This window comes from Antennarius striatus, chromosome 3, assembly GCF_040054535.1.
Source record: "Antennarius striatus isolate MH-2024 chromosome 3, ASM4005453v1, whole genome shotgun sequence".
NCBI lineage: Eukaryota > Metazoa > Chordata > Actinopteri > Lophiiformes > Antennariidae > Antennarius > Antennarius striatus.
This window is the reverse complement of record NC_090778.1, coordinates 9,074,873-9,098,842: the sequence shown is the minus strand read 5'-3', so window position 1 is coordinate 9,098,842 and position 23,970 is coordinate 9,074,873. Positions and strand designations below refer to the sequence as shown.

Sequence of the window (23,970 nt, the reverse complement as noted above, 5' to 3'; positions counted from 1 at the left end):
CTAACCCTAACTCAAATAATGTAGCGCACTTCCAGATGCCGTCAGCCAATAGAATGCACGTACGGTATCACGTGACTGCTTTCCAAAAACTGTGATGAGTACAAAAGTAGATATTTGACCTTGACCTAGTTTTCTCAAGGTCAAGGTCATCATCTCATTTTCATCCCCTTTGCCATCTGAGTAATGTGCTTTTTGTTTCATCTTTCTATCTGCAACGATTGTGAAGATATTTGGTGGACGGACAGACGAACGGACAGATGAACACACAAACACTGACAATTGCAAGACATAACTGCTTTGTGGGATAAATTTATGAATACCGTAAGCAAACTCAAAACCACCAGAAGCTTTGTGTGAAATGATGCAACATCGAAACCCATGCACTAAGTATACCCACATGTGCACTTCCACTGATCAGCAGAATGTCCAGCTTGCTCAGTGGTACTTACACCCTCAGCCACTGTAATCATTGTCTTCTTGCGTTACAAGCTAGATGACTACCCAAACCATCCTCTCTTCAACACAATGGACAGCCCTAGCCTGACTCCAATTCCTTCACTAAGTATCTCCAACAATAAATTCACTTTAAAAAACACAAACACACACTCACAATGTGTTCCGCTGTATGTGGGTCTAAGATAAATGGTAGTCCTGAGAACATCCTCCAAACAAATGGAAGTCAAACCAAAGATCTCACAGACTCACCTCTGCATGTCTGCATATAATCCAAGAAGCTGTGTGCCGGGCATCCAGCTGTGCAGACACCATGCTGGAGGTGACTGGCCTGCAGGACGAGGACTTCCTCAGGTTTGAGGCAGCGAAGGCAGTCCGAGGCCAAGGGTCCCTCACAGGAACGGCAGGAGGGATGACAATCTAAATGAAGGAGAGGCTAGATTTCAATACTGCAGACAACAGTAGGGAAAATTATAAAGAACATTTGCAGGAATGTGTCATTTATAAAATGAAGATTGAGGTATAAATCTTACTGTGGCAGGTGTTGTCCTGGGAGTAGAGTCCCTCCCCACAGGCCTCCACACACTGCCCTTGGTGGAGGAGGAGCCCATCTGGACACAAGGTGCACTGGGACACAGCAGGACCCCAACACGATGAGCAGGAGATGTGACAGGCTGACGACAACAGAAAAATAAAGATTCAACTGGAATTGTTTAAAGACGAGAAATGCTTTTACTCATCCACATCATTTCATATAGAGAGCGCTGTGGGGGTTTAAGAAGAGCAGCCGAGAGCTTTTTGTCTACCACATGATTTATGTTATTTAATAAACAAGGGAAATGTTTGCAATAATCCCAGAAGTTTGACTTTACAATTAAATATTTTCATGTTTGAAATATGTGCTTACAAGAGAGCTACATCAAATAGATACAACAATACTGTAAAAATGTTTTTATGACATTTGACTGATGGCTGGTGAAGATGGAGATATGTTATTGATGTAGTCATTTCAGGATCATTTCTAAGTGTTGATTTATTTAGTAGTTTCAGACTACCTCTACATCTGCCGTGATTATCCAGGTAATGCTGCGGTGGACACTGTGATATACATTTCCCATGATGCAGCGCAGTCCCTGGTAGACAGCTCGTACACTTTGGATTGTCAGGGAAACAGGAAGCACAGGACGAATCACAGGCTGTGAACACATGGCATGTAAGGTTAATCACTTTGTTAGAAAGAACTGAGTTTATTTTTAAACTGTATGAATTCTACTAATGGGTATACTACAGAGAGTTTGTCTAAAGACCGATCATGTAGACTAATAACTCTGAGAGAAAAGTGCATTCCACTATTAAAAAAAGTTGGCATTTTACTTCCAAAATGCACGCAGCCTCAGACTGATCTTTGCCTCTATATATACCGATGCTAAAAACAGTTGTCCCTCCGGCATGCTGGGGGGAGGACAAAATAGGAGGTCCATCAAATCATATGTAACCCAGGAGGCCCTGAAGACAGTGATCGAGAAGTTAAAAACCACTCAGCTCCGGTGTTTCAACTCCACTTTCAAATGGATCTGACCTCATAAAGTTCTAAAATTCTCAAGGTTTTGACACGTTTTAAAGGAGTGTTTTATCCAAATCCTGCATGTGGTTTTAAGAGCTTAGCTATGTGCTGATACAATGAGTTCATTGTTGCCCTGAGGGAGGCCTAGTCTTTCTCGTCTTCATTGCACCACTCAAAAATAGAAACTATCCATATTCATACAGGATCTTTTTATTCAAAGAGTTTCTGCATCCTCATTAGTGCAAGAAAGAACTGCTAATTATTGTATTTTTTAATTGTTTGTTTGCTAACTCTCTCTTCTGCTGACTTATCACTTTGGAACAACATGGAGTGGAGTCCACAGGGGTGCCTAAAACAAACCTTCACTGCCAGTTCATCACCAACAATAATAACCCTCTCACTGCCTCAAGGTGTTTAGTGTTCATTCATACTGCATTGGCATATGAGGTGAAATCGACTTTGATTGTTATGCCAGTTTTTACCAATTATACTTAATATTCCTTTGTAATTTCTTGAATTTGGAAACCAAACACACACATTTACAGCACTAATTATATATTATATACTGTATACTGTATGTGTGTTTATGTCTTTTTTTGACGCTACATACAGTTTATTGTGCATCTTTCCAAATGTTTCCCAAAACGTACCCTTGTTTACACATTTTGAATGATATTGTTTGGAGCTGTTTTTTTCCTATACGGTAGAATTGCTAACCAATTATACAGAAAACATCAAGTCACATTGTAATTTCAGTTTTTTGATCCATGATTTCAAGATTGTCATATAATACAATTTAATAGTATGATATAATTTTATAATATAACTCAATAAAAGCTTCTTAAAAATAATTAAAGAAGAAAAGAACTATACTGTTCACTCAAGCAGAAAATAGAACAGAATTCAACTTATAACTAGTATACGGTAAGTTCCTTTTCAGCTGAATAAAATATATTTATATCATATTTTTGAGAATTCAGGAATACGGGAAAATTAATAATTGATGTAAAGAATGCAGTAAATCCACTGCTTCAACAAAATGAAGAAAGGAAAAAGGGGGAAAAAAATAAGATGTTGTGTATTAGAGGATCTTGGTTTACTGATGCATTTATAGTCTGTACTTGAGCTTCAGACTCACCAAACCTTTGTCAGTGTAAACAGTTGGCTTGCAACAAACAAACAATTTCTGCACTTGGAATGACAAAAGCATTACAAATCTACAACACTTCTTATAATAATTGTCTAATACCTCCATTTTTGGGAGAGGGTCACAGGACTATTTTCTTACTGTGCCTGCTCCATCCCAACCTCTCCTTCTCTCTGCTTGGAGATAGCACTGCAACTAGATTGAACAGATTTAACAACACAACCCCATTGGTTACGCTAGCTGTTGCCAGGAAAACTGTCCTCATAAACTAGAAATCAAAGAAAAATTTATTTATCTATCTGGCAAAAAATTGTTTCTGGACCACATATCATTAGAGACCTCAAATAACTCATCTTATTCAACAGTAGACTAAAAACCCTCCTCTTTGATACAGCCTACAATTGAAATAACACACACTCCACTAGATATGCTGCTATAGGCTTAGGCTGCTGAGGGTATTTTTCTACGTCTCTCCCGTTAAAGGGAGATACTCTGGAGCTTCTTTCTTTATCTTTCTATGCTCCCAAAATTTTTATTACTGTCAAATCACACTCTTTATCTGAACGACACTGCCGCTGTCTTTGTGCCTCTGTTCCACAGGTGGAGAACGCGGATGGAAGACAGGATATCCAAAGGCCTGGAAATCCCGCCCCCAATTCAGCGACAACGCACTATGGACATTAAACTCAAATTAGCCTATCTGCCACTCTCTCACTCCCTCTCTCTCTCCCCCTGTCTCTTTTACTTGGCCTATCTGTCTCGTGAGCTGGATCACGGACTATCTTACAGACAGACCCCAGTACGTCCATATGGGGGACTGTCTGTCATCAGTGGTGACCAGCAGCAAAGGGGCACCGAAGGGAACGGTACTCTCCCCCCTTCTCTTCACTCTCTACACAACAGACTTAGCAACACAACTCAGATAAGTGCCACATGCAGGAGTTCTCAGATGACACTGTTAGTTAGTTACGTTAGTTCTCCTGAACGCCCTCTCATCACCCTCCCTGAGGGTGATGAGAGGGCGTTCAGGAGAATGGTGAAGGACTTTGTGGGGTGGTGTCAACGGAATGAGCTTCAGATAAACATATCCAAGACCAAGGAGATGGTGCTGAATTTCCGGCGGGCACCTCCCTCCCCACAGCCAGTAGTCATCGGGGGTAAGGAGGTGGAGGTAGTGGGGACTTAACTACCTGGGGCTGCAGTTGGACAGCAGATTGGACTGGTCGCACAACCTGGACTGCATATACAAGAAAGGTCGGAACAGAATGTACTTCCTCAGGAGGCTGGCCTCCTTCAACATCAGCTCTGATCTGCTCAGACTGTTCTACCAGTCCATTGTGTCCAGTGTGCTGTTTTACGCCATTGTGTGTTGGAGTGGTGGTGCCAGGAACCGGGACACTGAGCGCCTAGACAGGCTCATCCGCAGGGCTGGTTCTGTGACCGGTCAGGAACTGGACACTGTACAGACTGTCTTAGAGAGAAGGACTATGTCCAAGTTTAGAGCGGTGTTTCTTCTTCTTCACAAGAAGAAACACCTAATAGCGGTAGTAAGACAAGTGGATTGGTCGAATCCTGGGCTACAGCTCTGCTTAGGATGGTAGGGTCCAGGCAATGTCATCTCTCATATTCTTGTTCAACAGTGTTAGATATGTTTAGAATTACATTTAAGATGTTATAATGTATTTTTGTTTGTTGAATTTGTGAATGCACTTTAAAATGCAAGTGAGTGGGATGTACTGATGTTTGAGACTCAAAAGGTCAGCATGACCTCACCTAGAGCTCAGTCTGAACCCTCCCATTGAAAGAAAATGTAAACAGTTGGAGCAACCTGAATATCCTCACTGATCTGCCCACTGTTGTCTCTGCTCTGGTTTGTGTCTTCTTTACCATAGCAGTTGCCCTCTTGATTGTAGAAACCAGATCCACAGTCAGGAACACATTGTCCATCTTTGAGCAGAGCAGTTGGGTCAGAACATGCCACACAGTCCTGGTGGCCTGGCGCACGACATTCTGAGCATGACTCATGGCAGCCTGGTGGAAAAAAGAGATAAAAACACTTAGGTAGTCCTAAACATACAAACATTCAGCTTACAAGCATTGGGAGATACGAACAAACGTGCATCGCCATATCTGATTTTTGTCCTGCAGTTCACCTTTCTACCACAAAGCCTCGCCGAGCAGGACCTCTGTGTTCACGCATCTCCAACACTAAACTCCCTCTGTTGTTGTTGTTTGTTGTTGTCTCTGTGAGCATCTCAGAGTGTCAGGTTTCCTACCTTGGATACTTTACTGTTTATCATGGATGATAAAGCAAAGACTAGTGAAGATAGTGGTAGTGATGGCCATCTCTCTGATGACACTTCTGCCTCTCACCAACAATAATTCCACCCTCTTCCTCCTTTGCTCTAAAGGTAAGCTACATGCTATTTGCTACATGCTACATTAGTTTCTTAAATTGTTTTCTTCTTCTCTTCTTCAAGGATTAAATTGTAAGGTGGAAAAGTTTACCATAAACTGATCTAAATTCAAAACAAGGCTTAACGGTAGATATTAGAACAATACATATGTATTTTAACAGGATCTAATGTTTTTATCCTTATTTATTGTAAAGTAGCATGATATTATGTGCTTTTAACAGTTTTGACATAAGCCTGATTATTATTTTTCTATTTATTCTATTTAACAGACATATAATCGAGAACGACTTAACTCAAAACTAACTATACCAGTATTTTATGTCCTGTTAATTAGGGAATAGTGCTTTTGTTTTTAGAGTAGTAATGATATTTAAATGACCACAAATGGTGACTATAAATGAAAAGTTACTAAATTATGACTTACGAACGATTCAACTTACAAACAGCCTCTCGGAACCAATTTGTTATATGTTATCCTATATGTGAATGACCCTTAAATGTATTATCCCACATACTGCAATACAGAGGCCATCAATGTGATGTCTAGGCAACGAGTCATGTTCTTTTTTCGCTGTGTACATTCTTATAGCCTGAAGCGTAACTTTCCAAACCACTCATACTTACACATCCATTACAAAATGACAGCAGTGTAGCTTTTTCAACACATGAGACATCATGGCCATGAAGTCGTACATTTACCCAGAAACAAAGCCGGTCGCTGGTCTGAAAGCTTACAAAACAAACACTGTACGTGTTCCTGAAAAGATTGCCAAATTAAAGATGAGCTATCCAGGTTTTGGAGCAGCAGCTGTGGGAAATATATAAATCCACAAAACTACCCCTGATTTGATCAAAATGATAGCAGAAGCAAAAAGAAAATGACTGGCCTCGAATGAAAAAGAATTTAAACTGGGAGTCACTGGAGGAGGTGTATACGTGTGTGTGTGTGTGTGTGCGTGCGTGCGTGCGTGCGTGCGTGCGTGCGTGCGTGCGTGTGTGTGTGGTCTTCATACCAATGGTATTTTATGAGCGCCGATAAAACCAGCACTAAAAATATTCACACCAGTGCAGACAACTGGGTGAGCAGAGCAGACTGCAGTTAAGTGGTCTGTATGGGAAGTCCTTTAAATTCACTGTTGTATGTGTGAGTCTGTGACCCGAGAGGTCAAGAGAGAGAGAGAGAGACAGAGAGAGAGAGACAGACAGACAGATTGCGAGACAGAGAGAGAGAAGCTGCATGAAATCTAAAACAAAAAATTAATTCACATATGATACTGAACCCCCCCCCCCTCTCTCTCTCCTGCCTCAGCACCAACTGGTCTGATTACACATGATTTCCTAGTGGCCCAGAGACTAAAGCCAGATGCCACAGCAAACACTATGAGCACAAGACAAAATCCAAGTACAGTATAAGGAAAAGGTAGGAGTCCTGTGGAAACTACAGCTTCAACAAAAGTAACTTTGACAGTGATATCAGTGATTTATTTTACACCAGATTTCTGATGTGCAATCAAAAGCTGCTGCTTTGTTCCAAAATGTTTGCACGAATTAAAAAATCTTTTTAGAGGGTGCCCACAAAAATTTGAACATAATCCAAATACATGTTCCCATTCTCGCCCAAAGAGAGCTTACAGTTCCTTCAAATGTTTATTTAAACCCCCCCCCCCCCCCAAATGATGTACATCCTTGATTTAAAAGAAAGAAGGAAAGAACCTGAAATTTTTTCGAAAGAGGGCTCTGAATTAGGACATTGGAATATGGAAAATATGCATTTACACTGGTCCATATATAGGAAATAACCACACCGAGGGTAGGAATCTTAATTAATAAATACATTTTGCAAAATCAGTCACACTCCAGTTCAATAACTTGAGGGGATTCTCTGGAGTTCTGCAAAGTTGTATAAAAAGAATTTAAGGCTAAATTCTCCAAGAGACCGTAAAGAATTTTTGTTCGAAAAAGATTCATAAAACTTTGAAGTTAAGTTTGGTTGTACTAAATGTTGTAATATATAAAAACATCTTTCTTAGGACACTAAGTCATTTTAGTCCCGACCTTCAACTTGTCTGATGGTCTCCTCTGAATCTCTTCAGGCCTGTGGCTTTAATTTTAATTTTAGAGTTTGAAATATTCTACAAAAAGTTTGGCAGATACTACACATCCTTTGACTCCATCCATCATCTCCTATTAATACAGGGCCTAGGGATGTAAGGAGACCAAAGTTAACAGCTGGACACAAGGTGAAGACAGAAGCAAAGACAGGGTGAGGACGAATGGTGATGGAATTCAGATAAAATAAGAAGTGGTAAAAACATATCAAAGTGCAGGAATATTTACCTGGGGAGAGTTGAAATGAATTCAGGAAACACTAATTAAAATCTCAATTAATGGCACACACCAAAGAAACCAAATGTGCTCTCACAAAAGTTGTTGGAAAGCAGCTTGAAGTACATCATCCTATCCCTCCTGGTATTTGACACAGACCTACCAGCAGTCATTCATTCTTACAGCATGCTTGATTTGAAAACACCCACCATGAAAATGACGCACATTACACATGTACGCAACGCATTACTCATCACTTCCAGCTGAGTCGTGTAATTTGATCCACATCTATTAAATTTTATTTCATTTGTATTTTGTATGTTTTACTCTGCTTGGTGAAAATTAGATGTGAAAAAATGCTGTGAGGCCTTTAATAAAGGAGACAGTCACCTTCACAAACCTATGTGGCGCAACACCCACCAGGTTTTTGAAATGCTTCATTTGTGTTGTGTCTATGAATACGCTGTTAAATGTTATGTTTGTTTTAGTTTTGTAATTTTGGTGGAAATTACATTTTATGGGAAGATAGAACAATTTCAGATAACAAACAATGAAGTGAAATATTTTCTTTTCATAGTATAGGAAAACGTTGGCGAGAGAATGAACTTTTTTTTAAGAGTTAACCATTTAAGATAAAGTGATGATCAAAATGCAACACCTGCTAGCTATGAAAGAGTTACAGAACTTTAAATTGTAAAGGTTGTTCGTGATACATGAATAAATGAGCTTGAATCCCACTCTTTCACCTGCAGACTCAAAAGTCTGGGCGAACTTGTAACAAGGCTATAAGTTTTGTTGATCCATCCATCCATCTACCTTCTTCCGCTTATCCGGGGTCAGGTCGCGGGGGCAGCAGCTTAGGCAGGGAAGCCTATACTTCCCTCTCCCTAGCCACTTCGTCCAGCTCCTCCGGGAGAATCTCAAGGCGTTCCCAGGCCAGCCGGGAGACATAGTCTCTCCAGCGTGTCCTGGGTCGTCCCTGGGGCCTCCTCCCGGTAGGACGTGCCAGGAACACCCCACCAGGGAGGCATCCAGGAGGCATCCTAACCAGATGCCCGAGCCACCTTATCTGGCTCCTCTCGATGCGGAGGAGCAGCGGCTCGAATCTGAGTCCCTCCCGGATGACCGAACTTCTCACCCTATCTCTAAGGGAGAGCCCGGACACCCTGCGGAGGAAACTCATTTCGGCAGCTTGTATCCGGGATCTCGTTCTTTCGGTCACAACCCACAGCTCGTGACCATAGGTGAGGGCAGGTACGTAGATCGACCGGTAAATCGAGAGCTTTGCCTTTCGGCTCAGCTCCTTCTTCACCACGACGGACCGATACAGAGTCCGCATCACTGCAGACGCTGCACCGATCCGCCTGTCGATCTCCCGTTCCATCGTACCTTCACTCGTGAAAGAGACCCCGAGATACTTGAACTCCTCCACTTGGGGCAGGGTCTTATCCCCAACCAGGAGAGGGCACTCCACCCTTTTCCGACTGAGGACCATTGTCTCAGATTTGGAGGTGCTGATTCTCATCCCAACCGCTTCACACTCAGCTGCGAACCACTCCAGTGAGGGTTGGAGATCACGGCTTGATGAAGCCAACAGCACCACGTCATCTGCAAAAAGCAGAGACGCAATACTGAGGCCACCAAACTGGACACCCTCAACGCCTTGGCTGCGCCTAGAAATTCTGTCCATAAAAGTTATGAACAAAATCGGTGACAAAGGGCAGCCTTGGCGGAGTCAAACCTTCACTGGAAATGAATCCGATTTACTGCCGGCAATGCGGACCAAACTCTGACATCGGTCGTACAGGGACCGAACAACCCTTATCAAGGGGTTTGGTACCCCATACTCCCAATGGAACACAGTCAAACACCTTCTCCATGTCCACAAAACACATGTTTTGTGGACATGTGCCCTCTCAAAGACCCTGCAGAGGGTGTGGAGCTGGTCCACTGTTCCAAGGCCAGGACGAAAACCACACTGCTCCTCCTGAATCCGAGATTCGACTTCCCGACGGACCCTCCTCTGCAGAACCCCTGAATAGACCTTGCCAGGGAGGCTGAGGAGTGTGATCCCCCTGTAGTTGGAACACACCCTCCGGTCCCCCTTCTTAAAAAGGGGGACCACCACCCCAGTCTGCCAATCCAGAGGCACTGTCCCCGACGTCCACACGATGTTGCAGAGGCCTGTCAATCAGGACAGCACCACAACATCCAGAGCCTTTGGGAACTCCGGGCGGATCTCATCCACCCCCGGGGCCCTGCCACCGAGGAGCTTTTCAACCACCTCGGTGACCTCAACTCCAGAGATAGGAGAGCCCGTCTCAGAGAACCCAGACTCTGCTTCCTCACGGGAAGGCGTGTCGCCGGAATTGAGGAGGTCTTCGAAGTATTCTCCCCACTGAGTCACAACATCCCGAGTTGAGGTCAGCAGCGCCCCATCCCCACTATACACAGTGTTGATGCTGCACTGCTTCCCCCTCCTGAGACGTCTGATGGTGGACCAGAATTTCCTCAAAGCCGTCTGGAAGTGGTCCTCCAAGGCCTCACCGAATTCCTCCCACACCCGAGTTTTTGCCTCAGCAACCACCAAAGCTGCATTCCGCTTGGCCAGCCGGTACCCATCAGCTGCCTCAGGAGTCCCACAGGCCAAAAAGGCCCTATAGGACTCCTTCTTCAGCTTGACGGCATCCCTTACCGCCGATGTCCACCAACGGGTTCTGGGGTTGCTGCCACGACAGGCACCGACCACCTTACAGCCACAGCTGCGGTCGGCCGCCTCGACAATGGAGGCGTGGAAGTCTGGTCCACTCAGACTAAATGTCCCCCACCTCCCCCGGAACGTGGGTAAAGTTCTGTCGGAGGTGGGAGTTGAAATTCCTTCTGACAGGGGATTCCACCAGGCGTTCCCAGCAGACCCTAACAATACATTTGGGCCTGCCAGGTGGGACCGGCATCTTCCCCCATTATCGGAGCCAACACCACCAGGTGGTGATCGGTTGACAGCTTCGCCCCTCTCTTCACCCGAGTGTCTAAGACATGCGGCCGCAAGTCCGATGACATGACCAAAAAGTCGAACATCGAACTGCGGCCTAGGGTGTCCTGGTGCCAAGTACACTCTTATGTCTGAACATGGTGTTTGTTATGGACAATCCGTGACAAGCACAGAAGTCCAATAACTGAACACCACTCGGGTTCTGATGGGGGGGGGGGGCGTTCCTCCCAATCACGCCCTTCCAGGTCTCACTGTCATTGCCCACGTGAGCATTGAAGTCCCCAGGCAGAAAGATGGAGTCCCCAGTGGGAGCGCTCTCCAGCACCCCCTCCAAGGACTCCAAAAAGGGTGGGTACTCTGAACTGCTGTTTGGTGCATAAGCACAAACAACAGTCAAGACCGGTCCCCCCACCCGAAGGTGGAGGGAGGCTACCCTGTCATCCACCGGGGTGAACCCCAATGTGCCGACCCCTATGACCCCTCCCACAGGTGGTGAGCCCTTGGGAAGGGGGACCCACGGTGTCCTTTCGGGCTGCGCCCGACCGGGCCCCATGGGTGCAGGCACGGCTACCAGACGTTCACCTTCAAGCCCCACCTCCAGGCCTGGCTCCAGAGGGGGACTCCGGTGGCCTGCGTCTTGGCAAGGGAAAATGTGGTCCATTGTTTTTGTTCATCATTAGGGGTCTCTGAGCCGTCCTTTGTCTGGTCCTTCACCTGGACCTGGTTGTCATGGGTGACCCTGCCAGGGGCGCAAAGCCCCAGAGAACTTAGCTCCTAGGATTATTGGGACACACAAACCCCTCTTCCACGATACGGTGACGACTCAAGGAGTTTTGTTGATGTGCCCAGTAATCATTACTATGTAAAGGACCAAACACCAATGCCAAACTGAGAGCATGACATCAAGAAAAGTTTAAAAAGACAGAAAAACAGAGCAAAGTAGTTCAGTCAGTTTATATCATCGCACCTAAAAGCAGCAATGCCACAGTTTGATTGATATGATTCCTCTGCATGAATTATCTCATTTTATCTCAATATATAAAATACAGAATATGTGATGACTGATATAAATGGGTTCTATACACCCTGCGATTTTAAAATGTTTCTTTAAAATTAATCTACTACCATCAATATATTTTTCTTTACACATCCAGCATGCAAGATTTTTTTCTTGGAACACCAGAAGAGAAGAAATGTCAAATGAAAGTCTGACAGTCTCATTCGAAAGCCGCTGTACTCTTCAGCTGTTATCTGACTGAATAACACCTCACAGGCAAAGAATAAGCAAACCTGCTTATTATAAACATATTGGTGAGTCTGTAATTTCTTGCTTTAAAGATGCTTCTGCTCGGCAGAGCACCCTCAAAAGTCAGCATTTAAAGTGCTTGAAACCTCCCAAACTTTTAAAACAGCCTTGGGAAATTTAAGTGCATGGAAACAGACATGTTAACTTTGTCAAGAGCCTCTTGATGTAATAATCGTTAAATGTCATGTGGAACTAACATCCAATAGTTAATTATTCAATGAACCACTTCACAATCTTACAGAATAGCACGGTTTGCTGCTCAGTTCTAGGAGAGAAGGGTTATTGTAAACTCTGGAACCCATCCTGCAGTGACAAGTAGACTGACAGGTGAGTCTCCTATATGGCCCATTTCTGAATTTTTATGCTCCTCACTTCTTCCTGTCTCCTCGCCATCATTTCCCTGTCTGTCTCCTTTCTCTCATTCAGTTTCTGGGGTTGTCCTGCTCTTTCTCTCCTCCTCCCACTCTGTTCTCTCCTCTCTGTCCCAGCCCCCCTGATCTCTCCTGAAAATGACGCTGGCTTTCTTGTCATCTCTCTTTCTCTATGTGCACATTTCTATTTCATTCTTCATTTTTCATCAAATGTTTCATTTTAATGTCTCCCCTTTTATCTGTCCCCTTTTTCTTCCCAATTTTAATACATTCCTTGATATTTTCTGCCTTCAGAGAAGACGATACAGAATCCAAGGACACAGATGCCCCTGATACTGAAAGAAAACTCAATTTATGGTGGTGTGGACTGACCATACGTGCTATTAGGTAAATGTGTGAAAACTGTACAAAAATAGGATGACTGATGAAAAAATGTAGATACATAAATCATGACATTTTCAAAGAATGTATGACATTTCATTTAATTTTAAGATGGTAAACTTGCATCTAGCTTACATTAACTTATTTACATTTAATTAAAAAAAACATCTTTTGATCAAATATGTGTTTTGCAAATATTTGCAGCTGTAGCAGGAGCTATGCTGGAATTTTGAATTGTCTTCATGAAGATGGAGCAGCTAGATGAACCCCACATGGACAAACACTCTGCATGAGATGGACTACATTAATATGATTAGGTAACCCCATTCTCCCACACAGTACACAGATTCCCTCTCCAAAAACGGTTATGGCCAACAAGGGGATTACATGTCCTTTACCTTGCCCCTTGCAGGAAAGCAATTTATTTTTCTGTGCAGGCCGAAAATGTAATCCTAGCAGGCCAGTTGCCAGAAACCTCGTCTAAAGCCTACTCTGCATAAACCAGGGGAGGCTGAGATGAATGCAGTCACACAGTGTATCAGATAATCTTTAATCTTCCCTCCCTGTCCTGGGACGGGCAGGGACACGAGATTACTGCAATGTCACGGTTCATAGCCATCCACACCTCAAATAACAAAATGAGATGGGGTGAGAGATTTGGAAATAAAACTATGCACCCGGGAAGCAGCCCTGTGAATAGGAAAAGAGAGACACAAAACAAAAATGACAAATCTCTATTATTGAAATGGAATTGGAAAAGGAAACAGGTTTTTCTTTGAGTGGTTTTTCTCTTATTCTGAACATCGAAGCTTACAGCACATCTCCAGGTTTAATCTGAAGCTGCACTTGAAAATAGAATAGAGATGTGGCTTTAACTAGAATACGAACATCAGAACTACTGTAGCACATTGTTTCTGTCAGCTTATCTTATAAACAACATGAAGAAAAACCTGATTTGATCCTTTGAATGGTTCTTTCCTTTGGTGAAACTGAGCTACAGAAACAGCTCCACAGGAGAGTACACTGTGAAAATTCTGATAAACATTTTACACAATAGCTGTGATCTGCAGTCGCATCCCTATTAGCAATGTCAAAAGAAGCATTGCATTGTTTCCTTTTCTTCATCTTTATGCAATATAATGAAACATCAAACAGCGTGATGTTATTCAATGAGTTTTCAATCCATCCATTTCCTTGAAGACAAGATGATTTTGGACGTTGCCATCTGTGTGTTGCAGAGCCACATGAAAGATGAACAACCAGTCACACTTAAATCTACAGTCATTTTAGAGTGATCAATTCCCATGAGCTATATGTTTTTGGAGCTGGGAGGTAGTCGGGGAACCTGAAGAGAATCCATGCGGAGACGGCGCTATTCGCTGCGCCCTGATTTGGCTTGTTTTTATAACAAGGTCAATTTCTTCAAATTTATTCCTAACAGTATCTAACCATCACCGTGAACACTAACCTGAGTACCATGCAAACTTAACTGGAAGTATACTGGCGGTGACATTGATGCTTGGTGTAAGAGGACGTAACTGCTAGACTTAATTTACTTAATAGTTTAATATGTGCAACATACTGTGTGTATGATTTTACCTCTATTCTAAATTTATGTTTGCGTCCCTTTTTTTCTATGGTTTAGTTTGACCTGATGAAGAGACAATTCTGATTTGAGATGATGTAATAAAGCAGACATTTTACAGTGAGCCAATAATGCTTACAAGTCCTTCGGGACAGGCAAATTACTGTCACAGTTTATGACCTCAGTGCCTGGTTAAATTAGAGTTACTTTCAGTTTGTGTCTGTGAAATAATGAGCATATTCAGTGATTAAAACTTAGAACATCAGTAACAGAGTTATTATATTGGGCACGATATATCCTCCTTTGACATTATATCTGGTTGGGTACGGAGATGAAGCAACAAGACAGCTGTGATTGGAAGGAAGAAGAAACTGGATGAAGAGGACAGAAAAAAGGTAAAAGAGGAATGAAGAGAGAATAATGACTCCAGCAGAAGTTGACATGAAATGAATGCAGGAGGAGTCAGAGACATAAGAAAAGGCCAGCAGGGACAGTCTTTGCTCTTGGTGGCCATGGTCCTCGGCCAAGAAATACTATAATCGAGCATTAATGTTTCCAGCTTCCAGTCACCTCACACACTCATTACTGCTCATTTCCTCTTGTTGTTAACCACCCCTGACATAATTCCTCCCATCTTTTTCACTTATGCTGGAACAGCACTTTACTAGACTAATTCTACCCTAATAGCTTCAACTGAAGAACCTATTGACTGACAATCATAATGAATGTGAGTCCAGCTTTGCAGTCCTGCTCTTTTTGACCATCTCCAGTCTACCTTCTTGGGGAAAGCCACAGGGGGTCTTTCTCACTAAAACCAGCTGAAGGTAAAAATAAATGAGCTGGTGCCCAGTTACATGAGACATGGAAGGAGTTAATGTGGTGAATTTAGTTTGGCAAAGGAAAGCATTTTCTATGGTAGTAAACTGGCATAGTTGTAAAACGTATGCAAAGCAGGGGATTTTTTGCACAGCAGCTGTTAATTAGTTTTTAACTGTGCATGAGAATGACATGTATGAGAATGAAATTAATGATCAGTAGATGTGTTAATGTGTTAACCAGGAAACAGGCAACCAAAATATATGAAGTGAGATTTTTACAGTAGGTTTGTTGAAGAAATGTATGAAATGCATAAATATTGGTGGAATGAAGTTGCACAAAACAAAGCTGGGTTTTTACAGCAGCTGCTGCTGTGAGTCCTATTTAAGGTCATTTAAGAGGCTTGTGCACTGGTAGTGTGATATTCTGGTCCTCCTGACGATTTTCATGAAGAGGTGAAATTGAGCTGCAGAACTCGACTACAATCACATCCTGATTACTCTCTTCTCTCACCCATCCCCCTTCTCTCTCTCCTTATATTTCTACCCATCACCCCCAGGAGTCACAGCAGGTCTTCCTCATCCAACAGAGGCGCTCAGCCAAAGTGTTCAGTGTACAGTATATAAGAGGGCCCACAGGGGTTCAGCTCAGTGAGCCACAGCTTTATTTACTATTCCTGGCTTCAGAGCGCTGCGAGACCTTTGAGGTAGTTTGGTCGAGGAGCAATCAATGCAGATGGCCCCTGCTGAACAAATCATACATGTGAACAGTGTAAATTTGTCCTCTTGGTTTTGCTATTCTTATGCTGTAGATCATTTCTGTGCCTCATTTGTGACTCATGAAAGAAAATAATTCTGCAGGCAGCTGTAAAGCCAGCAGAGTTAAAGGAGAAATGATTTTTTTGCTGTCAGGTCAGTCCCTGACTCAGCCAATACATCTAAACATCACAGAATACATAAAAGACATCAAAATATTGTATGAAATCCATAAGGCAGATGTCAGTGTCACCTGACCTGACAGAATGGCCATCAAATAGCAAAAATATTCTGCAGAGTATATACTCTTTTTGTCATTATACACACTATAGTCCACCAGCTAAAATACGGAATGGGTGCAGAAGAAACCATAAATGCAAATCATTGAACAACTTAACATCAGGATCTCAAAATATTAATGACGAGGGCAGATGGGATTTTTTCGTTCTTTTTGATTTATTTTTTTTATCCATTTCATCTGTTTCTGATTTAGAGAGAGATAATGTTTGTGTGTTAGCCTTGATGCAATTTCTCTATAAAATGGGGTGGATTGGACTTCTCTGTCAAAACAAACTTTCATTCTAAAAAATCTTCTTCCTACTTTACAGCATCCATGATGATTAAAGATAACTGGTGGATTGTCTTCAGATATAATACATATAATGAGTACAGCGACAGTCATTACTACCATGATTTGGGGCTTTCAGAAAGAAAAACATTACTTTATTAATCTACACATACAGAATGGATCGTGTACATGCATACACACACACACGCACGCACGCACACACACACACATACACAGGGCCTGTAAAACATGCAATTAAGGAAGAGAGATGGTGGAGCAAAGGGTAGCCATGTAGCAGCGACCTATTAGCAGCTTGTGGGTTCAGTGCCTTGCTCAGGGGAACCTCAGCAGTGTTCAGGAGGTGAACTGACACCTCTCCAGTTCACACTCTTTACTTTGTTCCACTCTGGTTTTTGCACCGGCCACCCTCCAACCCTCAGACTGAGATACTGCTGCCCATAATTTTTCATTATGAAATATAAACTTATTTGTAATGTTTAGCTTTTCATCAGTGATATTTGAAGATGTGAAAAAATGAATTGTCCTAAAGCTGCACGGCTCCTGCCCTATAAACTCAGGCCTCTTCTATAACAAACTTAGCTGACTTGAATAACTCAAACAAATCAGTTGGGACTAAAGTCATCCTGTAAAGGTCATTCTCAAGCAATCACAGTAATTTAAGATGGGTTGAATGAGTCAATCCACCACGCATGAACAGCACTGGTAACGCAGTTAACTTCACCTCACTGAGCAGAAACATGAGAAACATACAAAGTGGAGTGAGTTCAGCTCAGATGTCCTAAAAAATTGTGAAGCCCCGACATTACGGTTTAAAAGAAAGTAAAAAAGAAGTCATTCATTCATTCATTCAAAAATATTGAATGCATAACAGGTCCAAAGAATGGAGGAACGTGAGAAAAAGCTGACTGATCGCATGCACTACTAATTAAAATGTAAAACCTAACTGGGTCTCATAGGTAGTTCAGCGGTATCTCATGCAGCATGCAACTCAAGTAAGCCCTCAAAAGCCCTGAGCAACATCAAGGGTTTCGTTTCAGTTAATGGCTAAATGCCATCTATCTTTCCATTTCCAGTATCATTCTATACATCAAATTTTAAAAAATGTTGCATATTTATCCCATGCAGGTTCCTGTCCAATCTGAGAGTTTAACACCAAAGAGCAGTAATAATATCAAACACTCTCTGAGTAAAATAACGATTAAAAAAAGTAAAAGGTAAATTAAGGCTCAAGGCAATTTCGACTTCAATTTCAAAACCGTTCTGAAGTGCTAATTGGTTTTTCTAACATGCTTTTCAAAAGTATTATCAGGGAAATATCAAGAGACAACAGAGGTGGTACAAACATATGCTTAAACTCTGGAAACATTTAAAAACAACAGAACTAAACCTTTCCAAGAAATTATGGAGCAAAAAAATCACAGCTATGCAACACAAAGCAATAATTTTACAACAGGTAAGCACAGTCTTCTGCACAACAGGATTTAACTTTTTGCAAAGCTTTTGTCACTTTCCTCTGACATATACTGCTTTTAAGTCAGTTCATCCACTCAGACACACTGGACCAGTCCACATAAGTCTCCAACTGTGGACCAGCTGATTGATAAGTATAAAGAGTTTGACTTACTTTTCAGAAATATGAGACAGATTATTTGCAAATCCAAAGAATGGGATAAGACAACATACAGAGAGGGAAAAAAAACCTTTAAGATACCAAGGAATAGAAAAGATGGAAAGGACAACAGAACAGAGGAAAATGATCAGAGGAGCACACACAAGCCCATCCGTCTGTGTTTATACGCATCAGGGAATGTCTGCTGAAATCCACCTTTTTGTGTCGTCATATTTTGTATACTTTGTCAGAATATACCTCCAGATTGTTTTAGCTCCACAATAGCACATTAAGTCATGTGTCTTGCTGTGATACTCACTGCGGCAGTGTGTCTGGTCCTGCCGGTAGGAACCAGGTGGACAGGAAGCCAGGCACTGGCTGCTCTCAGCACTCAGAAGGGGCAGCTGGGGGCCACAAGACTGACAGTCCAGCCGACTGGAGCAGGTTGCACATGATGAAGGGCAGGCTGTGTGGAGAACAAGGAGTTAATGATTGCTTGATGTAGTTGGTTTGAGGTATCTAGTGCTGGCAGAGATGTACATACAATCTGACAGGAAACTGGTGGCCTTAGACGAAGCCCAAATGAGTAGGAGACAGATTTCAACACAAATGTTGCAGACATTTTAAGTGGACACATACAAAAGGGAATAAACTATATCTGATCAACTAATTGCTATGCAAATATTCTCAGGAGAAAAGCACAAGATTGTGACTAAAGAGGCAGTAAAATTCCCTCCTGGGCTATAAAGATTGTTCTGTCGTTCTTCTCTGTAGCAGTGGTACATCAATGCAGACCAGTGCTGCGGCCCACACGAGACAGATGGCTCTAATTTCTTTCTGTGGGATTTTTGTCAGAAGCCCTTTAAAATGATATATTGTGGAGTTCCCAATGAAGCAACAACTTTTTAGGATACAGGGTGGCAGCAAAACACAGATGCTGCAAAGCAGAAGATTCTACATTTTATCTTTATTATCGCCAACTGTGTTTTTGATGTTTGAAATTGGATTATACAGTATCTCTTGCACCTACTTGTTTTCCAAAGTTTTGTGAGCAGCAAACAAGTTTTGATTGATTTGCCATTCCACACAAAAGATATGAAGTTATAGAAATCTAAAATATATATAAAAGTTTTGAGAAAAGTGGTAAGAAGACCGCATTAAAGAAAATGAACAGATTTAATATAGCTTGCGATGTACTTGTGGAGACAAAATATTTTCGACAGAGAAATGGGGAAAAGGTTCTAATAGACTTTTCCATAAACACAATCCCAAACCAGCAGATACAGAGCAGGGGAAAAATCCAGTGGGGAGACTTGAATGAGAAATCTCAAGATTATCCTCTCAGAAACTCACAACCTCCCTCTCAGGGTGAAATAGATGAAGAAAGACAGGAGAGGAAGTGAAGATGTGAAAACACAACAAGGAAAGATCAGGATCGTGATCAAGATTAGAAAAGAAAAGATGGCAATAGAGAGTAAGGGAAAAAAACCTTGGGAAAAAAAGGAGATTGGCGAGCTCTCCGAGAACAATATGTCAAGAAGGAAAGATGAAAAGATATGTGAACAAAAAGGATGAGAGACTTTGGCGGAAATATGATCTTATCAACCGTAAGAGTTCAGACTTGGAACTTTATTTTGAGGCAAATAAATTCCCCAAGGGAAAAAAAACAACCAGAAATTTGAACGTGTAAGAATCAGACAAATTCACCAGTTGAAGTGTGTAGCTGATCTGACAGCTGTAGAGCTGATGAAGTGTGTAGGACAGTTCAAAAGTAGCAGCATTAGCGACTGGACTTCAAGGTTATTACCTGTGTCTGTGACTGACAGTTTTAAGTGTCGGGGTGTTGGGTGTTCACTGCTTCATGAATAGCTGAGGGCTGTAAATGTCCCACTAGGGGAACAGGTCAATGCGATGGTAGAAATTCACTGCAGTGAAATACTGAGAAGTCTGTGTCTGCCACGGGTCAGCGCCCGGTCAGAGTGGTGAGGCGGGTTTCAGGCTAATGTGACCATGAATGGGCACATACACCCATGTATGAATAAATAAGACACACCACCAGTAAGGCAGTGTGTGTGTGTGTGTGTGTGTGTGTGTGTGTGTGTGTGTGTGTGTGTGTGTGTGTGTGTGTGTGTGTGTGTGTGTGTGTGTGTGTGTGTGTTTGTGTGTAATAAAAAGACAGTCCTACCTAAACATAATCCTCTTTCAGCATAGTAGCCATCTGGACAGACGGACAGACAGCGACCAATGTGGAGGAAGGCCTCTGGGTCCCTGCAGCTGTCGCAATGGTCAGGCGTTCCTGAACATGTCAGGCAGTCGTCATGGCAATGAACTGGGGGGGGAAAATGAGACTGTATTATGATTTCAGTGAAATACGGTTTTAAACATTTATATCAACAGTAAAACACAGATAATGAAAGGAAACACACACACACACACACACACACACACACACACACACTATAATTACATTTCCAAACACACTCCATCCAGTATATCTGATTCCACAATCAGACTGTGTTCGTGATGCTGAAGGAGTTCTGTGATGAAGACGTGTTCCTCCTGGGAGGTTTGAGTACATCCTCAGTGTTCTACTGTCAGCCTGCAGCTCCACTGCTGCATTTTATTTTTTTAGAGTGCAGTGAAGTGCTTTTCCTGCCCGCACTGGTTCCCAGTTGGTAAGACCTTTTACCAGAAACTCATGAGCACAAGCCTTGATCTTTAATTTGTCCATCAAATGCACTCTAAATTCATTTTTGTTGTGTGATTCAGGAGTTGCAGTGATATAAAATCATTCAGATTTTATATCATTGACGGGGCACAAACATTCACTTACAGATTAAGTTTTGAGTATTTACCCAAAAGAGCTCTTATTGGTCAAAGGATTTCTCCATAGAAAAATAATCAATGAGTAAAAAAAATTTTTTTTAAAATACTTATTTAAACAATGAGGGAAGCATACATTGCTAAGTTTTATAATGAACTTGCAGGAAAAAGACACATAACATAAAAATTAAACACATGATGTTTTTTAGGGTCTCCTGAATAATTAGGAATATAATAAAAATGATATAAAATGATCGAAGGTACGTTATATATATGAAGATCCTCGTGTCAACTGCGTTTATAATGAGCAACTTATTAACTTATTATTATTAAATTGTAATAAAGACATAAAAATCACATTTTCATTCTGAAGAAACTTTTTTTTTTGACTGACAAGTGTAAGCCTTATTTCTTTTGGGTTCATGAAAGTTCCATTTCTAAACTAGTGGAGTTCCGAAGTTATAGATAGTCTGTTTTTCTCTCTGGTTTATTATGAAGAGAAGCAGCAGAAACCCATCATTAAATACAGTTAATATATGAAACAATATGGAGGAAAACGTCACAAAGCTTCAGCATGAACCACTTGAAGTCTGTGATGTCTTTGTGGATCCTTTGTTTCTTTGTTTCAAAACTAAAATACATGTTTCAGAAATTAAATGTGTCATCTGACATTACGGAACTGAGGATGACAAGCTGGGTTGTGGAAAAAATGATGACAGGCAGCACCTTTGTCAAACAATATGAGTCTGCTTGTATTTGATTGCATGCTGACTACTTCATTCATTATGAGCATATTGGATAAATACAGTCCTTGGTGCTTTAAAACCATGACAGAGGGATCTGCTAAATGTGACAACTGCAGCACACAGAAGACACTGAAGAAAAACAAAATGCAAGGCAGAGAGAGAGGGAACCGTGGTGGTGAAAGGAGTTGATAAGAATGGAAGAAAAAAAGGAGATGAGACTTCAGCCCCATTGGCAAATAAGCCTGTCAGCTAACCAGAACATACTGTTCTGAGTATCTCCATTCCTCTTTTTTCTCATACTGCTGCCTCCCATTATTACATTTATCTGTCGTCTTTCTCCTTCACAGCTTCATCTTCTCCTCCACATTCACGCTCTCTTTCACCAAGCCTTACTTTTCATCCTGCCACCATGTTTTTCCCCCTTACAGAGAAAGAGGTGTAAAGAGGAGAAAATAGAGTGAGAAAAGTGGGATATTGAGATAGTTAGTACTCTATGTTCTGCTCCGCCGACAGGCTCATAGAATAATGTGAGTATCAACCAGGTGTTTATCTTTCCATTCAATGCTTCAGTTAACAGTAATGTACCAATCCATGGCATTTCTGAGTCCACTGCAGAATTCTTCCTTTCTGCATTCATCCTGTATCAAATGTGATGTCTCCCAAACAATTCAATCGTGAATATTCAACAGCCTAAAACAAATGAGTACATTTTCATACAAACTCCACCTGACTAGCTGCTAGATCATTTTGCTTGCCTTGACAGCTGAGAGTGAATCATGATTGGATTTTTTTTTTCACATTACAGCAAGTTGAGTATTCACGTGCTTTCATTCAAGCCAGTGTTTACAGAAGGCTGCCTTGAGGGTGAAACGCTGCATTTTAATTTCCTCGTGTGTGTATAGCAAGAGAGAGTCCCTGAAGCACAAAATTAAAAACTGAAGCTATGCTTAACAGCAAAAGTAAGAGCAGAGTAGCTGATCCTGAGGTGTGGCTTCAGGTGTGATTAACTGCACGGAGCTGCCTGATTAAGACAAATGTGTGATGAGAAAACACAGATGGGTGATCATTTGACAGGTTTTTATTTTGTTCCCCAATATCAGGAAAGTAAATTGACCTGCGAATTAGAAAGTCATCAGAAGCTTGACGTCCGAGGCTGGCTACCTGCCACAGAGAATAAGTGAGCTAACCATCCACACTCAAAATTTACCAGGATTTGGCTGGTGATTTGTGACGATTTCAAAGCCTGATGCCCACTAAGCACTGCACTGCTAAGTAATTCACCAACGCAGGTCACTGCCAAATATTCAGTCATAGCTTCTGTCTTTAAGACAACAACTTCCCAAATAAAAATAAATACCCATTTAATTTATTTCTCAGGTGAAATTATAATGTCATGAGGAAATTACCGTGTCAAACGCACACATTTATGGAAATTAAATTTAAAAGAAAACCAGTCCTATTTCAGAGAAGTGTTTATCAATCCTTCAACAAATAGAGTTTTAAATAAAGCACTTTCATCATGCAGATGATTATATTACCCAAAATATTAAGATGATAAATATTTTTTTTAAAAATACTGTTTGACTAATACAGCTTTTATAAAGTAGAATTTAAATTAACTCTGACAAGCCACAAATATACCCACATATAACTAGATAGTTAAGAGTAGCCTGATCTGAGTGTTTCTAGAAGGAATGATTACATCCTGATGAATGGAAAATATATTAGCATTTATTAAAAAATAACAAGATTGAAACACCTGGAATCACGCCACAGTTTAAAAAGCTCATTAAATACTTTTGAAAACCAGTTAGCACTCATTCACTGCACATGCCCTTATGAAACCAGTGTTTCATACTTCACACTGCACACCAGTGTGTACAGTGTGAAGGTTCATTTCTAAAGCCGGTCACATGAGATGTGAAAGCAGCACAGCTTCTGGCTGCAGTTCTCAGGTGTGAACTGTCCAATGAGAGGAGAGGCTGCTGACCTCCGGGCACACAGACAGTTGTGATAAATAGGCTTAGAGGAGGAGTCACAGTTTGGGAATAAAAGAGAACAAAACGCTTTATTTCTGCCTCTATTTTTAGA

At 41.7% G+C, this 23,970-nt stretch overlaps 1 protein-coding gene across 1 annotated transcript in view; it reads right to left on the bottom strand.

Moving 5' to 3' along the window:
* Nucleotides 1-23,970, bottom strand: part of fras1 (Fraser extracellular matrix complex subunit 1) — a 214,319-nt gene that overhangs the window by 100,950 nt on the left and 89,399 nt on the right. The window contains exons 12-17 of the mRNA XM_068311677.1: nt 20,496-20,639; nt 18,630-18,776; nt 5,052-5,195; nt 1,509-1,649; nt 987-1,127; nt 706-873 (exon numbers count right to left, since the gene is read on the bottom strand). Coding sequence (XP_068167778.1) covers nt 706-873; nt 987-1,127; nt 1,509-1,649; nt 5,052-5,195; nt 18,630-18,776; nt 20,496-20,639 — 885 coding nt within the window. The remainder of the gene's footprint in view (nt 1-705; nt 874-986; nt 1,128-1,508; nt 1,650-5,051; nt 5,196-18,629; nt 18,777-20,495; nt 20,640-23,970) is intronic.